The sequence below is a fragment of the Manacus candei genome, unplaced genomic scaffold (assembly GCF_025592945.1).
Source record: "Manacus candei isolate 608988 ecotype Guabito, Panama unplaced genomic scaffold, ASM2559294v1 h1tg000037l, whole genome shotgun sequence".
Classification (NCBI taxonomy): domain Eukaryota; kingdom Metazoa; phylum Chordata; class Aves; order Passeriformes; family Pipridae; genus Manacus; species Manacus candei.
Window position 1 is genome coordinate 12,116,508 of NW_026138085.1, and position 18,971 is coordinate 12,135,478.

At 53.3% G+C, this 18,971-nt stretch overlaps 1 protein-coding gene across 1 annotated transcript; it reads left to right on the forward strand.

Moving 5' to 3' along the window:
* The first annotated feature begins 92 nt into the window (after positions 1 to 92).
* LOC127473714 (LON peptidase N-terminal domain and RING finger protein 1-like) lies at positions 93 to 14,827 on the forward strand. Its single transcript, XM_051793662.1, has 12 exons — positions 93 to 556; positions 4,131 to 4,249; positions 4,677 to 4,799; positions 5,027 to 5,158; positions 5,855 to 5,975; positions 6,759 to 6,852; positions 8,438 to 8,552; positions 9,198 to 9,319; positions 9,705 to 9,863; positions 11,024 to 11,186; positions 11,272 to 11,418; positions 12,491 to 14,827. The coding sequence occupies exons 1-12, from the start codon at positions 202 to 204 to the stop codon at positions 12,686 to 12,688; spliced, it is 1,848 nt and encodes a 615-aa protein (XP_051649622.1). The 5' UTR covers positions 93 to 201; the 3' UTR covers positions 12,689 to 14,827.
* Positions 14,828 to 18,971: the final 4,144 nt, after the last annotated feature.

Sequence of the window (18,971 nt, forward strand, 5' to 3'; positions counted from 1 at the left end):
TGGCGCCCGGGCAGCTCCCCCGCCGGGCCGCCCGGGGGTCCCTCCGGCCGCCCGGTCCGCTCCGGGAGCCCCGCGGAGGATGGGCTGAGCTGGGCGGGGCGGGGCGGAGCGGGGCAATGCGCGGGGCCCCGGCGGCGGCCGGAGCGTGCGGGCAGCGCCGGCCCTAAGGGCAGCTCGCCCTGCTCGGCTGCGGCCGCTGCCATGAGCGGCCCCCCCAGCCCGCAGCCCCTCGGCGCCGGGGGCGCGGGGCTGGACCTGCTGCGCTGCCCCTCCTGCCTCCTGCTCCTCTGGGAGCCGGTGACCGTGTCCTGCGGTCACTCCTTCTGCAAGCCGTGCCTCGGCGGGGCCGGGCTGTCCCACTGCCCGCTGTGCCAGGAGCGGCTGGAGCTGCGGGGCGTCGGGGCGGCGAGGAGCAGCGTGGTGCTGTGCGGGCTCCTGGAGCGGTGCGTGGAGCGGGAGCGGCTCCTGGCCGGGCTGGCGGAGCGCGCCCGGGACCGCCTGGCCCGCGGGGATGCGCGGGAGGCGCTGAGGATGGCGCAGAGAGGGGTCGAGCTGGGTAAGGACCATCCGGGCTCAGGGGCTGGGAGTGCGGATGGTGGGGTGCGGGTGCGGGGTGCGAGGGGCCAACCCAGCAGCAGAGACGGGGATGCACGGGCTGGGCTGTTCGAGCAGGTGGATACCAATGTAGGCCACTGTGTCCCAGCACCTCATTGCACTCCGAGCCTGCACAGTCCAGAGCTGGAAGACCTGGGAAGGTGGAAGTGTTGTAAGGCAGGGCTGGTGGGGATGGGGATGGGGATGGGAGTGCAGCTGCTGGGCATTTCTTCCTTTTCCGTGCATGTCCCGAGGTGATGGGAGCGGTGGGCTGCCAGGCAAACCCCGCTGCTCGTCCCGCTGCCAGGGCTGTGGTCGGGGCTCACTGCCTGTGTCCCATCGGCCACGTGCTTCTGGAGGGGAAAGAGCAGCAGATACTCACAACTTGCCTCCTGGCAATATTTCAGGGTCAGAGGAAGAGCTCTGCCTGGGAGTGGAGGGCATTATGTAAAGTGGTTGGGACTTTTCCAGTCCGAGATGGACACGTCCTTGCCCCAGAGCCCGGCGAGGACACAGCCTTGGCCGAGCTCCTGTGCCAGCCCCATGGTGCAGGTCAGCCCCCCATCCTGGCCCCCTTTGGCAACCGGCTCTGCCGAGACATTTGCCTGCAGGGCCAGGATCGGGCCCAGGGTGAGGGGCGGTGATCTGTGGCTGTAAGTGGATTTCTTGGAAAGTAATACTTAAATAAAAGGGGTTATACAATGCTTCTAGAGCAGGGGGTTGGAGCAACGGAGGCAGAACTTCCTTTCTCCGCGGCGTTTCTATGACAGCAGTCAGCTCTCCTCCCGCAGCTCAGGCTCTTATTCATCGCCTGCTGCGAGACAAGTGCCAGAGGTTCAGGGTTGGAAACGAAGGGCTGAGCCGACCGGTCGATCCTGGTGTTGGCAGCAGAAAGCAGGTCCTTTTATGCAACCTCCAGAGGCATCCGTCTCTCCCTGCACACCCGTCCTTCAGCGCAAAAGCACGTGCACGGCTCTCTGGTACTGCTTACCTTATTGCCAGGCTTTTGCCTGGCCGGGGTGTACCAATCTCTTTTTAAAAACCCTCTGTGGGTATAAAGAGGAAATATTGCAACCTCTGTCCTGGCTTTCCCCCGCACGTTCTGTTCCCCGAAGGACAGGAAAGTCTGGCTTAGGGCAATAAGGAAATTGCAGTCACAGCCTCAGCTCCAGTGAACCTGTGCTTGCTGGTGCTGCCAGGCTCAGCCACGTGGGTGGTGCTTTCGGGATGTGTTTTACAGCTCCTGCAGACAGCGTTCAGCTGCACAACTTCTTATGGGCTCCCTTTCCCTTTCAAACAGAACCCCTGATAAATGTTTGACCCACGGGAGTGTTTTTTTTGTGGTTCAGTGTTGCATGATGGGCCAGTTTGCAGTGCCCCGCTCAGCCCAGCCTGCAGACCAGCTCTCTTTGCTTGGGTGAAAATAAGCTGTCAACTTTTAATCTTCATTCTTTCTAAGTGAACAACAGAAAAATGCACTGTAACACGTAACACAGGAGGCCCTCTGACATGCCTGGAGCATGGAGGCTGGTGAGTCTGTCCAGCTGCCAGCTGGCTTATGGCCCTGGTGTCTAATGATATCATAGATCAAAAATAGCTGCAGCAGAAGAGAAATGCAGATTTCCTTGCTCCGTTTTACACATCTGGGGATTTTTTTCCAAATCAGTTACTTTGTTACCGTGCAAGTGTTCGACTGGATTTGCCCACATGGAAAATAAGCCTCTAGACTTTGTACCCATTTCTTCATCCCTGTCTTGTTAGTGGCTGGGATATTTCGTCTCTGGATGCATGCTTGTGGGACGGGGTACTGAGCAGAAAGTTCCCACTGACTTGAGCCCTAAGGTCTCAGCTAATATCTTAAATGAAAACAAGCTCTGAGGGATCAGGTTTTGTTCTGCTGCACAGCTCAGTGTGGCCAGGGCAGCCTTGGTGCAGGAGTGGCTGTGCCTGGGTTCTCTGCTGCTCTCTGGGTTAGGGTGGAACCAGGAGCAAAGTCTGGCTGTGCTCCATGCTGGGCACGGGGGACAAGGAGGAAATAGCCATGGCAGAGCTTCCTCTGCTCTGTGATAAGAAGTGGTGGGTGCCTGGGCAGGTCAGTGGGTGCCTGGGCACAGAGCAGCAGAGGTGAGCAGGGAAGTGGGCAGATATTTCCTGTGCCTGGCTGTCACAGAGCTGCTAGTCCCGACCTGCAGTTTGCTGGCAGAGCTGTGTCAGCACTGTGTTTGAACCAGGCCAGGAGGAAATGCTGCCAGGTTTGGAAGCACAGGAGGCGGCATCATCGGCGGTGTCTCCTGATGATCGCTGATCGGCTGCCAGCCAGGCCCATGTACCCAGCTTGAACCTGAGAGATGCAAGGCAGAGTTGCCCACACCACTTTGCCACAGTAAATGCAGCAGCAGTGCCTGCAAATGGTGCCTAATTTGTGATACAAGGTTGTTTTCAGTGCCAGCATCCTGCAGGGCCACCACAAATGCTACCTGTGCTGGACCTACCATCATCTCACGGGGAACTGGGAGCCAATGAGGGGACCTGCATGACACTGGTGGCCTCCCCAGAAGGGCTGCTCCCAGCAGGTCCCCAGCCCCAACCCTCAACAGCTGCAGCCTGATGCTCAGAGCTGGGGGAATGCAGGGCTGGATGCACAGACCCATTCCCTGAGCTGGAAAGCCAGCAGAGCAGTGGATGTAGGTCACCTCCATGAGCTAGGATATAATGGGGTGGGTCTGGAAATCTCTGCAGTTTAAACCCACAAACATTACCACACCTGGTTACTCTATACTCCATGACTGTGGGCTTTTGGGGTGCTGCTTGCTCATTCTCCCTGACATCCACCAACCCATTTCTCCTGCTGGCACTGCTGATAGGAAGGAAGGTCTTTATGGGGTTTTCCAAGGCAGGAAAGAAGAGGATTTCACTGCCAGTTACTTAGGAGCAGGCTGGAGCATGTGGGGCACCCAGCACTGTGATACTTGGAAACCCCAGGTCATGTAGTGGAGGCAGATTCTTGCACCCCCTCAGCTTCTCCTCTGCCCTGGGAGAGCAGTGGCAGCCACGTAGGCCCAGGAGGCTCCCTGGTGGTTTGGGAATTCAGGTATCCATAGCTGCAGTCTTGTTTGGTAACATGTTATTGTGGCTCTGCTGGGTGAATCACATTGCAGAGCCTCCCATGGCTGCAGCCCCATAGGGAAGACATGTATGGTAGAACCTTTCTGCTGCATCCCAAAAAGATGGATAAAAGCCCAGATCCCAGCATGGTGGGGATGGGGCTTCTTCACTGAGGCTGTTTGGGGAAGACGGGGGAAAAAACAAAGGGAAGAGCCTCAAACAGTTTAAAATTAGATATTTAGGGGAAATAACTTCCTTGCAGAGACGTATGAGGCCAGTGACTCCTGATGAAGAGCATTGCAGGACCTGGCTGTGCTCAGCGTGAGGCAGCAGCGCAGGGACTGTCCCACTTTGGGGGTGTCTCCCCAGCCTTATCCATCCCTGCTGCCTCACCACGGACTCATCACAAGTGACAACATTTCTCTTTCCAGCCCCAGACTCCAGCTCCCTGCGGCTGTGCCGGGCAGAGGCATGTGTGGCACTGGGGCAATATCCACAGGCGCTGGAGGACCTGGACACTGTGTGCAGGGCAGAGCCTGGAGAGCATGAGGTGAGTGGAGGAGAGACCCATCAGCTGACTAAACTTGGAGTCAAATCTTACTGTGTGGGACCAATTTCCATCTTTCCTGAATTCTCCTAGCCACTGGATTCATTCTGCTCAGAAATATACTTGACAGACCCATTAGGTTGCCAATCCAGGCAGCAAGTGCTGAGTTGCTCTCATGGGAGAGGTCTGTCACCATGTCTGTCCTTGATTCCAGCTCTCTGTCAGCCTGGCTTTGCAACTGCTGCATTTTGGAGAGTCTTGTGTTTTATTAGGCAAGTCTGAGCATGGGAGCAGGGTCATGTCCAGATGCTTTGGCTTGGGATGGGAGGAGGCTGGAGGGAGATTCCCTCGGGCCTCGCATGGGATCTGAAAGGGCACATACTCAGCTGGTCACTGTCTCATAGTCACTGCAGGTTTTTCTGCTCTGCAGGCCTTCTTCAGGAAAGGGAAGGTGCTTCTGGAGATGGGACAGAGAGCTGAAGCCCTGCTGGTGTGGGAACATTGCCTGACACTCAGTCCCCATTTCCACCCTGCTCGGAGAGAGATGGCGAAGGTGTGTGAGATGTACCATGGTGGGTTCCAGTGCCCTCACATCACACAGGGAGATGTCCTTGTGCTCTGAAGGGCTGAGCTGAGTGCTTGGCCAGCAGTGAAACAAGTAACCCAAACATACCCTGTGGCAAGCAGGAAGCTGCTTTGGGGAAAGAGGGAGCCTGGCAGTCCTCCTACCTCCCTGCCTCCTTCTCCTAGCATCCCCTGACCCCTGCTTTCTCCTTGCAGATCCTCATGGAAGACAATGCTCCTCAGCCTCTCACAGCTGCTGCACATCAGGGTGATGCTCTCCTGAGCTCAGCTGGTTCCCAGGTCAATGGAGGGAGCCCTGTGCTCCCATCATCTTTCACACAAGCTCAGGTAAGAGTCTGCAGTGATCTGAGTCTGTGGTGAAACTAATGTCCTTCTGGGACATCCGAATTTTGGGTTTTCCAGTGATGGGAAAGGGAAGGCTGTGCATATGGTTGTGCACTGGGGAGAGAATCTGCAGGTAGTGGAGGGTGGGAGAGCAGATACCATCAGAGCTGATGCTGTGGGGACTGAGGAAACAGAGCAAGCTCTCTCTCAATTCCTCTCCCAGTTTTGTTCTACAAATATTTTAGACTCTCATTGTATTTAAAACACCCAAGTCACACTACATTGAGAAAAAAAATAAAAATAAAAAAGTGAGTTTTAATTTTTTTCATCTAAAGACCGCATCCGAGAATAGTTCGGGTCATTAGCAGCTGTTAAGGAAATCTCATATTTTACTCTTTGCCTTTTATAGACAAATTTAGCAGATTTGGAGAGAGGAGGAAAATCAAAGAAACTGGGCTCAGACACACCAAATAGCAGGTAGTAGGTCTGGACATAGTGAACCCAGGTTTTAACCATGAGATGAGCAGGAATGTGTGAAGGCCACACTCTCCTGCTGTTCTGCAGATGCAAGATATTAATGTACAGCAACACACTGAAAAGCCTCCTGGTGCCATTGGGCTTGGTGGGACAGATGGGGCTGTGCATTCAAAGGGTTTGTACAAGAGGGTTTGGGCTGCATTTCATCTTTGCTGTGCCTAGGATCAGGAAGGAAAACTAGCAGATGGCAGAGAGGACGCTGTGTCTGAGCACAGCCTTTCCCAGCTGGGACAACGGCAAGAACTGGAGATTTCAGCAGAGAGTCAGAGCCAGGAGTTGGTAGGTGAGTGTTATCAAAGGTACCAGAATGTTGTCACATGCAAAATGCTTGTTTAAAATCCATTTTGGCACCGGAAACTTGGTGTTTTCACTATGCTCCAGCTCAGTGAGCAGACGTCCCATGGGGCAGCTCTGGCCAGCACTTTCACTGCTTCTCATGCCTGTAAGGAGGATCCATCCAATCTTCTTGTGTTGAACTGGTGAACTTATACCAAACTTCTGGCTCAAGCTTGGCTCTAGATGGTGGCTAAAGCGAGACATCCTTTGTTCCATATCTGGGAGAGGCTTTCTTTGGTTCCCATGGGTTTAGGTGGGTTTTGGTGGAAATTTAGATTAAATTCCGTGTGAGGGACATGGCATGTCATGGGTTGGGGAAGCAGCACCTCTATTGGCATTAACTTGCCATCAGCACCCAGCCAGGTGGCTGCCACGTACCTGGGTTCACATAAAGCAGTGATGGTGACTCGTGGCAGGTCTCCAAAGGCTTCCATCCTGGAGCTTCTCAGGCCACTTCACCTCCCAGTGCCTCAGTTTCCCTGCCTGCAAAAGGAGGAGATACCACCTTCCTCTAACAAGTACCATGAGACCCACTGATGTACCAGCTATGGGTGAACATGGGTGGGTTAATAGAGGGGTTTATATTGCATTTCCTAATGGTTTTGTTTTCTTTGACACTTTCAGAGCACTCTGTTTTCTAACCTTGTTCTGAGGCATAACTGCCACACAAAGATTGATTTTCTATATTGAAATGGGGATTGTCTTCTCTTTCCTTCTCTTTTGCCACTAGATAATGGAGAGGAAACAGCAGTAGCAAAGTGTCCCCAGCTGTGCCTTGGGGAGCTGCTGAGCATATCTGACTTGGAGTGCTCCCTCTGCATACGGTGAGTTCTCTGTCAGGAGAGCTTTTAGGATGAAGAGTTACCACCTGCTGGGTTTTCTATGCTGATGTGCATCTTTCTTCACATCTTAATAGGAAACTCAGTCCCAAGTACTGCTGAGACATAGGTTTCAGTGGAGATAAAAGATAAGAGGGGGAAGGCAGGGCATGCCATGCTCTGCCAGGCTGGAGGAACTCAGATTACCCTGTCTCAGGGTGCAGCATCATTAGGTCTGTATCCCTTGGGAGGCAGGTGTGGAGGTGGGAATGTTCAGCAGGGTCTAAGACCAAAAGCAGTGGTGGCCCTTTGTACCTGCAGGCTGGGACAGGAAGGTGTTTTCCCAGGGAAATATTATCCACGATGAGGATATTGGAAACCCAGAGGGGAAGCATGTCCAAGCTCTGTGCCTGCTGGAGGTGGAAAAGGGGACAGGGTAGAGCCTGTGTCTGTGTGCTGGCTGGGGCTGGGAAAGGGCTGGGTGTTGCACTGCCACAGGGCATGCTGAAACCAGGCTGTTATTCCTGGTGTGTCCCAGGAGCAGTTGTGCAAGTGGCTACTGGCAGAGGGCTTGGTGTTCCACTGCCAGACATGCAAGTAGGTCAAGGTCTTCTGCATGACAGCTTTTTCCAGATCTGGACATGGCATGAGGGAATGACATGGGAGGGGTGTGAGAGATCTGATCTGAATTAGGTGAATTTAGGTCTCTTCTGAGAGCAGGAACAGTGTTGAGGAGGAGTCAGGGCTCTGTGCTGAACAGAGCTTTCGTGACACCATTTTATTTCTGATTGTGCAGCTGCCTGTGAGCAACCCAAGTGCTTGTTGCTGGCTCTGCTCCTGGAGCAGAGGAGAAGGAGGCGCTTTCCTGTCGCTGTTGTTTGGATTACAGACCACTGTGGATGTCTGGGGAACCATAGCCCTACCAGAACCAAGGGGTGCCATGTGTGTACTGATGGGGTCTGCTGGGACTCCATGGAGAGATGAGGAACAGTGCTCAGGCCTGAGCAAGTCCGACAGTCTGAGCCCAGACTTCTAATTAAAGGACTAAGCCAATAAGAAACCTTTACGTTTTATTAAGAGAAGTTATGAGCAAAGCTCAGCCAGTGCAGCTTTACTGAAAGTGAATTGCAGAGCCATGGGCTGCCAGGAGATGGAAGGCACAGTGTGAGATCACTTTCCATGGTGTTGCATCCCCACAGCATCACTGTCTTCAGTGCAAAAGTCTGGTGCAGGGAGCAAATCTGCCTTGAAATGGTAGGAGGAGACATGGGAAATGTGTTATTCCTACTGGAAGCAAAATCTCTTGCTCACAGTAAGATGATTCAAGGAAGAAGCAGATATGAGGCTGGGGATAGCCAAAAGCTGTGCCCACGGGTCTGCCCACCCTGATCTGCTCTACCTGAGCCTCTGCAATCACTGAGTGCTTTGTGGGACCCCTTCACCATGGGGCTGAGCTGGGCCAGTGTGTCCAAAGCAGGGTGCTGAGCCAGGCCTGGGGAACGACAGCTTTGAGTGCACCCAGCTGGATTTACCTGTTCTTCTTTCCCTTTGTTGCTCTCTGCAATCCTTTGACTTTGATCATCCTTTGCAGGATGTTCTTTGAGCCAGTGACAACACCATGTGGCCACACCTTCTGCAAGGAGTGCCTCGAACGCTGCCTGGACCACCGGCCCAACTGCCCCCTCTGCAAACAGAGCCTGAGAGAGGTAAGGGAATGTGTCCCACGGGGTGGAGCCCACAGGAGAGCAGGGAACCAGCTCTGGCTGCTGGCAGCATGCCCAGGACTGGGGTGGGAAGGTGCAATGCTCCTACTTTAGCAGCTCCCTGGCACAGCAGTGTCAGCTCCACTCACAGGGGAATGACCAGACAGCTGATAATTAAGACCAAGAGATTCATTTCCACAAGATGCCACAGTGATTTAGTGAGATTGTAAACAGGGCTGAGGGAGAGAGAGGGGGAGAGAGAGAGAGAGAGGCAAATGCTAATTACTTTTAAAAAATGGAAATGGATGGAAAACCTTCTAGCCTGGAGATTTGATTTAATCTTTAATGAAAAGGGATTCGGATGAGACCATCAGGGAAATTAGGTTGTCATACAAGGGCTGCATCACTGTCAGAGACAGGACGCTGTGTGGGACGGGCCCTGGCTCTGTGCTGTGTCCAGAGGTCTCGGTGGAGCTGACATCCCATCCTGTTAGATGGCTCAACATCCCCTGATAGGTTTTTATCCCTGACTTTCTCCGATCTAAAATTACGCTCAGCTACAATAAAAGTGTGTTTCAGAGCCCAGCAGGGCCTCAGGGCTTCCTCCCTGCTCTTCTCCAACCTATTTCTGGATCTAATTTCTTTTAGTACCTGAAGGCTGGAAGGTATAGCCCCACTGTGCTGCTGCAGGACATCATGCTGGCCACCTTCCCTGCACAGCTGGCCGAGCGCCAGGAGCTGCACCGGGCTGAGATGGCAGAGCTCTCCAAGTAAGCAGGGACCTGCTCCAATGTGTGTGTATGTGGAGGCTGGGAGGAGTTCTGAAGGGGCTGTCCACACCCCATACCATTGCTTTGGCTTGGTTCTGCTCAGGCAATGTCTGTCTCGCATCCAGGACCACATCACAGCAGTGCTGCTTGAATGGACGTGCCCCGTGGGGCACCTGGGGGTGAGGACCATCTTTGCAAAGAACTGTTTTGTGGCCAGAATCTGTCTTTGGGCTCTTGGGGAACCAAGTGGAAGCTTTAGTGTTGCTCTGTGCCAGACCATCACTTCTTGGGGGAAAGGACACATCTAGTTCGGGAAAGCAACTGATGCACTGGGATGGGAATTGCTTGGGAAGGTGTCACAGTGGTTTCTCCTCTTGTCCCTCAGCCTGACCAAGAACATCCCCATCTTCGTGTGCACCATGTCCTTCCCAGGCATCGCCTGCCCTCTGCACGTCTTCGAGCCTCGCTACCGCCTCATGATCCGGCGGTGCCAGGAGACCGGCACGAGGAGGTTTGGCATGTGCATATATGAGAATGGGAAAAGGTGAGCTCCCGGGCAAGGCAGCTTCCCTCTGCCCCAGCTGACTTGCCCCTCTCTGCTCCAGCCCCAAATATCTAAAATTCCGAGTAGTTTGATGATATTTCCTGTCCTGTGGCACTTCATGGGTAAAAGCAGCAGGAAGGTGCTGTGTTCTCCACACAGCAGAGTGAAATGGGATCTCGCTGCCTCCCAGCATCACCACCAGCCAGGCAAGGAATGAGGCCAGCACTGGAGCTGTGCAGAGCCAGTGATGGCCGTTAAATACAACGTTCTTGGAACAACTTCTGGCTCAGGACATCTCTGAGCTGTTTGCTGGCTGTGACCTCCAGATCCTCTTAGTGAGCACTTGAAAATTGCCATATTTCTCATACTTTGCTATTAACAAGCCTCTGAGAGGGCACTGGGTTAAATGGGCCTTTGTTTGGTGCAGGCTGACCATCCCTGTGTTCCTGGTGGCATCTCCAAAGCTCAGATGGGCTCGGTCTCCAGGCATCTAACCCAAGTATTCTGTAAAATACCTGTATTTACACAACACATCCTCTCCGTGCTCCACTCCTGTTCAAGTGAAATGAGATAGATAACATTTTATGGGCTTTGGGAAGATGTCACTGAAAAGGGGTGGTGTCATAAGAACCACTGGACATCAGGGCAATGTGAGGAGCTGAGTAATTTTGGTATATGGCAAATCCAAGGGAGTACAGGCAGTGTGCTCACTGTTCCCTGTCAGTGGTAACTCAACAGTTCAGTAGTGCCAAGCAATAGGACAGGGGGCAACAGGCAGAAACTGATGCAGAGGAAGTTCTGCCTGAACATGAGGAAGAATTTCTGTGCTGTACAGGTGACCACGCACTGGCACAGAGTGCTCAGAGAGGGTGTGGAGTCTCCCTCCCTGGGGATATTTCAGAACTGCCTGGATGCAATTCTGTTCCATGTGCTCTGGGATGACCCTATTTGAGCAGGGAGATTGGACCAGATGACCCACTGTGGTCCCTTCCAACCTTACCCATTCTGTGATTGTGTGAACAAATTTGAGTGAATCTCTGAACTTACCCCCTCCAAGACTTGGGCCTTTTCCCCCTTTGGAGGTGGTACCTTCAGGACAAGCAGGTCTTGTCACTGGTGTCCCAGCTCAGGCCCTTTTTTCTCTCCCTGTCTCCCCCCAGTTTTGCTGACTATGGCTGCATGCTGGAGATCCGGCAGATCGAGCTGCTGGCGGACGGGAGGTCCCTGGTGGACACCATCGGCCGGCGGCGGTTCCGGGTGCTGAGCCGCGGGCACAGGGACGGCTACCACACCGCCGACATCGAGTACCTGGAGGACAGGAAGGTGAGGGCAGGGCTGAGCAAAATCCCGGGCTGCAGTGGGACAGAACCTCCCTGTGGACTCCTGTGTCCCTTGTCCCTCCATGCAGGTGGCCGGGGAGGAGCTGCAGGAGCTGCAGTGCCTGCACGAGAGCACCTACCGCCTGGCTCAGCGGTTCTGTGAGCACGGAGACCTTACCTCCAGGCACATTTTGATGCAGCATGGGCCACTGCCGGAGAAGGAAGAGGACATCCAGGTAATGCCCAGAGGGAGGGGATTCTCTAAACAGAGAGGGTACCAAGAGAGCCTCTGAAGCAGTGCTGTTCCTGCACTAACCACCCTGCTTCCTTACTCGGCTTCCCCCCAAGATAGACAAAAGAAATCCAGTTTTCCTGCCCTGTTACCTGTTACAGCATCTCTCATTCAGAGGGGTGGCAGGGCTTTTCTCGTAAAACTGTTCAATGCTACTTTATGGAAACTGAGCACTGAGTTTTAAAATCTTTCCCAGAGTCTTTTGCTAAATGAGAACTAAGAAACTGAACTTCCTGGCTGTGAAAACACTTTGGAAAAAATAGAAATGGGCAAAGAAGTGAACCCCTCAGCTCAGCGAGTCTGCAGTCTCCTTTCTCATTGTGATCCTTTAAGACAGCTGTAGCTGGCCAGAGGCAAGGAGCTAAGAGGACAGGATCCTGTTTGCTTATTACATTACTGTGACAAATTCAGGTTCTGTAGGAAAAAAAAATCCCAGAACTTAATTTTCAGTCCTTCAAGAAAGTAGATTGTTACAAATACGCTCTTGCTAGCTTGTCCCAGGCTAGGACTGTCCTGGCCACCAGTCACGTTAATGATAAGCTCAGGAATTACAAAAGACTCACCCCCCCCTTCAGCTGAATTGAGCTTTTCCCTCTTACTTCGACTTGGATTTTAAAAGAGCCTGTTTACAAAAGCAGTGCCCAGTGACTGCACTTGCCTGGCCTGCACCTCACCTCTGGGAGGCCAATGCCCCATAAACATTGATTATGCAGGATATGTCCCATGTTAACAAAAAGCATTGCCCTAAACAAGGAAATGCACAAGATATTTCATTGTCTCTATAATATAGACTTTTTAGCAGTTACATCTGTGTCTGGAGACTCCCTGGGGAATGCTTGTCTGGAAATTAAATTAGTTTGTCCAGCAGTCTTGAGCTTGGACAGACAAAAGGGCCGTTCAGAGGAGTACCTTAGCCAAAGCTAAGAGCAACCGTTTCCCATCAGCGATGGGATCCCATCCATGCCTTTACCTTGCAGTTCCTGACGTGGAGGTCTCTCCCTCTCTCTCCCCACCAGGCTTCGGCGGATGGCCCGACGTGGTGCTGGTGGCTCATCTCCATCCTGCCCCTCGACCCGTCCTACCAGCTGAACCTCTTCTCCTGCACGTCCCTGCGCGCCCGCCTCACGCAGCTGCAGCGCATCCTGGCCGCCCTCCTGCAGCAGCCGCCCGCCCGGACCCTGCTGCCCGAGCGCGGCCCCCGCGGCCACGTCTGACCCCGCACCCGACCCCTGCCCCGAGGGGTTCTCTGTGTCACTTCATGGGTTTGTGTGTGGTTTGACAGCCCCCCCCTCCTCCTGAAGTGACCTCAGCTCGGCGGGGCTGGGGCTGCCCTGGCAGCGACACTGTGCCGTCCATGCCACCTCTCTGAGGTGCTTGGTGCCACTGCCAGTGGGGATACCGGGATGGAGAGCTGGGTTGTGACTCCAGAACCAAAATCACTTGCTGAGCAGCTTCTTCACTAAGGAGGATTCTCCTTAGGGCAGAGGACTGAGTGCCAGGATGGCTTCAGTTTTTGGCTCTTTCACTTTGAAGGACAACATAGGGGTTTTGGTAGTTGGTCCTGCTTCGTGCAGCAGGTTTAGGTGCTTGGAAGAGGTGGCACTAGGGAGGCAGGGAAGTACCAACAGCTTCCCGCAGCCCTGGGAGCTGATGGATCTGCCTCTGCTTCCTTTGGCCTGATTTCTATTTGAAAAGAAGAAAGGTTAAATTAAAGAATCTGAAACTCATGGTCCTGCTCCTAACCATGGCAGGAGGATGAGTTGATGCCTCTCTTCGAATGTGCCCGGGTCCAGGCATCCCCTTCCCACCACTCTTCCTGGTGCTGTGCTGTGTTTGCTGTGCTGAGCTCCCCAACCCCTTTCCCTGGGAGACTGCCAGCCATTTCCCTGACTGCTGGCTCCAGCGTTGTGAAGTGCCATGGGAGGGGAGAATAGGACAGCATTGGTGCTTTTCCTCTATCTAAAGGCTGCTGTTCCAAGCCTGACTGGGTTCAGGCTACAGGGTCGGACCTGGGGGCTGGAAGGAGCTGAGGGAGTTTGAGTGTCTTTTTGAGACTTTCTGCTCCTTGACTAGTGCAATTTTCCCCTATTCAGTGTTTCTTGTGAACTTTCTGCCCCCTCAGGAGAGAATCAGGATCTAAGCTGAGGCTGGACCCTTGCACTTGGGACCCAGAATAGTTTGGGATCCCCCAAAAAGCACAGAGTGAAGTCAAAGGGAGCCAAATCTCTGGAGGGGCAGGGAGGGGATAGGATTGGTGATTGAGGCTATGAGCCCCTTGTCAAGGGATCAAGTGCTTGGCTGCTGCTTGTCTCTAAACACAGGGAAAAGACTATCCATCTGGACAGACCCAACTTTCGTCCATGGATATTCTGGAGGTTTGGGATTTTTGTCTACCATCCATAATTTTCAGTGGCTTTGGGTTTGATTTAGGAGTAACATCTACTTAGTCATTGGATTATCATTGCTTCTAGAATTTTATCCCTGCTTTTCTCAAAGGCTCCACAACCCCCTCAGAGGAGTGTTGGACGTGTGTATGGGAAAGAAAATCAGGCTGGGGCTGCTGTGATACTTATTATGTGTTGCTGTGCTGAGCCTGAGGTGGGAGACTTTGGGCATAACTGAGCCCAGCTATGGACATAGCCTCGGAGAAGTCCCTGCCCAGGGCCACCTCCTTTCCCTCTCCTGCTCTCTCCAGGAGTGAGAAGTCTCTGTCCCTCCTCTCCATCAAAGTGCCTCCCTGGAGCAACAGTCAGGGGGAGCTGAGGGCTTGCTCCCCATGAACCATAGTGAGCACAGGACAGCTGAGGACAACTCAGAGCTGCATTTGTTCCTCTGCCTTTCAGATGTATTCTGCCCCTCTTTGCTGCTGTGTGTGGAGCACCATGACTACCCCAAAGGGCCATATCCCTGGGATGTCAGATTAGGATGGGCAGGGGTAGGTGATGAAGGGATTCCTCACAGTCCCAGGGCAGATGCATGCAGGTAGCAGGATGACACTGAAGTTTGAGAAGTGCCTTTCTTTTCTGCAGGGTCAATGGGAGCTCACCCAGTGACACCCCCACTCTGAGCCCCTCACCTACCCCTTGAGTTGCCTGTTTCCCAGGTGTGAGTGCTCCCTGAGGGTCCCTCCAGCAAGGGGGTGGCATGGGGGGATGTGGGGAGAAGTGTGGCTCTGCACCATGTCCACACTGGGGAAGAGCCAGGGACCAGAGACACATCCGCCTGGCTGCTCTGGGAAGGGATTCCTGCAAATCGCTCCAGTTTGCTTGGAGTGCTTTGTGGTTTGTATTAGTATCTTCGCTCTTGGGATTAAATTTTCTTTCTGGTCATTGAAATAAAGACCTTTTTTTGTCGTTGTTGTTTTGTTGCTGGTGTTTAACATTTAGCTGCTCATTGATAAAGATACTTGGGCATTACCAGGAGATTTGGGGACACGGGGAAAGGTGACCTCCTGGCATGCAGACAGCAAGGTGGACACTGAACACGGTGCAGCAAGGGTAGGTGGCAACAGGGGGAAAAATGATGTGGTTTTGTGCGCAGAAAATATGTGAAACAAGACAGGATGGACAAACTCCTGCCTGTCTGTGCAGCTGAAGGCTTTGGGGAAGGATGGGAACTGGGAGAGCAGTCTGGTAGAGATGCTGACCAGTGTGGGATGACTCTGGAGGCTGGCCCCCAAATGCTATGGAGAGCATCTGCCCCTGTCCTGCCTCTACAACTGTGGGCAGAGGGCTTGGAGCTGGGAGCAGGCTTGCTTTTGGCAGCTGGCATTAGGGATGAGAGACGATCCAGGGAGATATGCACAGGCTCTAAAATGAGAGGGTGGTCCTGGATGGAGAGGGAATGTCCTGCTGGGACAGTTCTCATCTGTCTCTTGCTCCCCACTTGCCTCTTCCCTCTGCTTCCCAAAGGTGCCATCGAAAACCAAGGGTAAGAAGGGAACTCCCTCTGCCCAGCTCTGCTGTGCACCCTGGGAACCTGGAAAAGCAGCAGCAGAGAGGATGAGGGCTCAAGTGGTCTGAGATGGCGGATAACCCTAAAAAGCTCCCATTCCTCAGAGTAGGGTCCCTGACAGCCCATTAATAACTGCCTCCATGAGGAATTTTACCTTGAATTCCTCCCCAGCAATGCTCTACAGAAGCAGCTGTGCCCTGGTGAAACCCAGCTGTGCTCTGTGGTGGCTCTGGCAGCCATCGGCTGGTGTGTGCCTGTGTGTCCGGGAGCCTGGAGCTGGCTCCGGGTCCCTTTGCCGTGTTGCCCTGCTCCCACTAGATGTCAGGAGGAGGCTGAGTGCAGGCGAGGAGGAAGGCACAGTGGAGGAGCTGTGCAGCATCAGCTGCTGCCAGAGCCTTGGCTATGCTTCTCTCACTCCAGCCCCAAAATCAGCCCTGCTCTCAGCCCTGGCCTCGGCTGGGCTACCCTGAACTATCCATCAGCACAGAAGTGAAGCTGGGCACCGGTGCAGGATGTCACTGTGACTCCACCCTCAGTTCTCCAAGTATGCAAGGTCTGTGCTGGGGGATCCTCCCCCCACTCCAGCCAGTCTGCCATCCTGGGACTGGGGCAGGGGACTGGGGCAGTTGTGGGGTGTCCCTGCTCCCCATCCTCTTCCAGCCATCCTGCTGGGCATGGCCTCAGCTCAGAGGTAGGAGGTGAAGCAACCCCTTGTCCCAGCACACAGTTGGGACAGAACTGTCCCACAGTGCCTTTTGAAGTCAGACAGGCATCTCTGAGCCCCACTGGGATAACCAGTAGTTTCACTCAGTAGTTGGGATCTAGTTGGGACTAGTTGAGAAAGACCTGACAACTTCCATGCTGCCACCCTTCCAACCCTGCCACAAATGCCTACTGGAGTGAGGGAACCCCAATGTCCTCACCATCAGGTGGGACTGCGAGGTGGATGTTGGGATCATCACTAGCTCCCACCAAACCACCTCACTCTCCCCACTCTCCTCCTTGAGAAGCTCTAGTCTTCAAGATCCATTTTGGACAGCTTTAGGTCCCAGGCTGCTACAGTTTCACTCTGTCTGTGAGGACACAGAGGACAAGGGCTCCTGTTTCACCTCATCCTCTGCCACGAGCCTGCAGAGAGGCTGGATCTGGTCCTGCTCAGCATGGCTTGAGCTGGCAGTGACAGACACCTCCTGCCTCTCTGCCCCAGCCTTGGTGGCAGTGCAGGTGACAGCTTCAGCCCCAAATCAGCAGCCAGAGCCATGAGGAGATGGGTCTGTCTCTCTGTAGGCTCCTCAGTGGCACTGCCCAAGGGGAGATGAGCCACCCAGACCTGCAGCACAGGAGGTGCCTCCATGCTTTGCATTCCTCCCCTGTGCATCCCCACAACAACTAGCAATGATTTCTGGCTTTATGTAATAATCCTCTCTGGATTTTACAGGCAGGGACTGGGGTGGGAAGAGGCAATGTGCTACCCAGGGTCACCCAACAAGGTCCATGGTAGTCAGGAGTCCACTCTCCAAATGAATTCTCTTCCCATCCCATCCAGCCTCCACTCTGTGGATGCCAGGATGTCTCCTGCACCTGTTTTTTACATCCCTGGGGAGGTGTAAATCAGAAATCAGCACTAGCACTGCCCCCAATTCCACCATCCCCAAACCTGACCTCTTCCCCAACAGCACCGTTTCCTCCCTTCCTATTTGGCACCTTCCAAAGGAGACATGGGTGACAACTTCCCTCACCTAATAGTGTGGGCAAACAATTAGCTAAAAGAGGCAAGTAATTAATACAGCAGGTGTCAGGCTATGTCTCATCTTTCTTTAACAAATGGTGCATTTCCAAACTAATTAGACCAGCCGGTACTTGAGAGAGCGGAAAATCAACACTAGATTGTTTGAGCTAAGATCTTCTTCTCTAGCAAGGTATGCTCATGCTGGAAGAGAAGCACAGTACATGTTAAAGCTAATAAAGGTGGGAAGAAAAAGCAGAAAACCAGTACCTAATTTTTTCCACCCTTTAGCAATACCAGTTGGTGCAACGAAGGAGGGGTTGTATTGTTCCTGCTTTTTCAAAAAAAAAAAAAAAGGAAAGAAAAGGAAAGCAATGAAGACAGATGTGCCGTCTCTTTCAAGAAACTAGCCCACGGGATGTATTCAAAGCTGGAAAAATGACAAGTGATGAAAAAAGTGACTCAAAGTCACTGCTGTAGCGGTTGGATTGGGACCTGCCTATTCACCTGGGTAAACCACAGAATTGTTGAAATGTAGAATATCCTGCACTGGAAGGGACCCACAAGGTACATCGAGTCCAGCTCCTGCCCCTGCACAGGACAACCCCAAGAATCACACCATGGTAATGTTTGGGATCACACGATGGTGCTGCCACTTCCTCTGGCCAGGCTGCCTGTGCCCTGTCCTGCACGAAGCAGAGCGGGGTGGTCACGGGCATATGCTGAAGGTGACCCAGAGCAGAGAGCAAATGGCAGCTGGACAAGTGCCTGGGCCTCCTGTGCAGTGGCATTTTGGACCTGCTGCACTGACGTGTCACTGGCTGCGCTGCACATGGGAACTGTGCGAAGCCAAGCCCAGATCCAAGCAGAATATCTGGGATGATGCATCAGGTGGAGCTGCCTTAGCGTGACCATGGGTAATTCACACCATTAGCAAACAGATGTACACTGACAGGCTTATTCCAAAAGCTTTTCCAAACCCATTTAGCCACATCACACCAGCAGTGTGACACCTGCAACTAGAGAGCCCTGGATTTGGGGCAGCAGCAAGGGGCTGCTCCCCATCCCTCCCATACCTCCTGATTCAGGGCCACCTTTCAGCTCCCCAGGGAGCACCTGGAGGAGGAATTAACCCCCTCGGTGTCCCCAGTCCCACAACAGTGACACACCTGAGGCTGAGCACGTGGTGGGGGTGCAGGATTTCCCCCAGCACTCTTTCATCCAACCCCTTCCACGGCAGGGTCCAGGTGGCACCGTGTCCATGGGTGGCAGAGTGTCACAGAGCCAGTGCTGGTGCTAACAGGTCTCTTGGAGACTGTCAAACTGAGTGAACAGCAATCAGCTGCTGTCCAGTGTGTAGGATTGTAAAGGACAAGTGTTTATTGCAGATAATGGGAGAGATGGGCTCTGCCTGCTTGGTGAGTTCTTCACCACCTAACCAAAGCAAACCTTGGCAAAGCAACCTATCATCAATGCTCCCGGAGAGCATCTCGGTGTGTGGAGAGAGGGATGTTATATAGGACCATATATACATGTATATATACTGGCCCCTTGCCTGAATCTCTGCCCACTGCCACATTCATCCTGAGTGCCCAGTGGTGATTTGGTCTCTCCCTGCCTCCTGCTCTCCCTGCTGATTTCTGATTTCACAAAGCCCTTTGAGCCCAGGCAAAATATTTACTGGACTGATTAAACATTGAGGAAATGGGAAACTAGTTAAAAGCATGGAACTTATCTAAATACAGCATTATTAAAATAAAATGTGACTTTTAGCAAGGACAGCTCTCTCAGCTGGGTTGTGTTTACCTTAATTGTTT

Excerpts from the sequence above, each read along its gene's own strand:
- LOC127473714 (XM_051793662.1), top strand. The coding sequence starts at position 202 with ATGAGCGGCCCCCCCAGCCCGCAGCCCCTCGGCGCCGGGGGCGCGGGG. Across the intron at positions 8,553-9,197 it reads GCAAACAGAGCCTGAGAGAG|TACCTGAAGGCTGGAAGGTA; the intron begins GTAAGGGAATGT and ends AATTTCTTTTAG. Across the intron at positions 9,864-11,023 it reads ATATATGAGAATGGGAAAAG|TTTTGCTGACTATGGCTGCA; the intron begins GTGAGCTCCCGG and ends GTCTCCCCCCAG.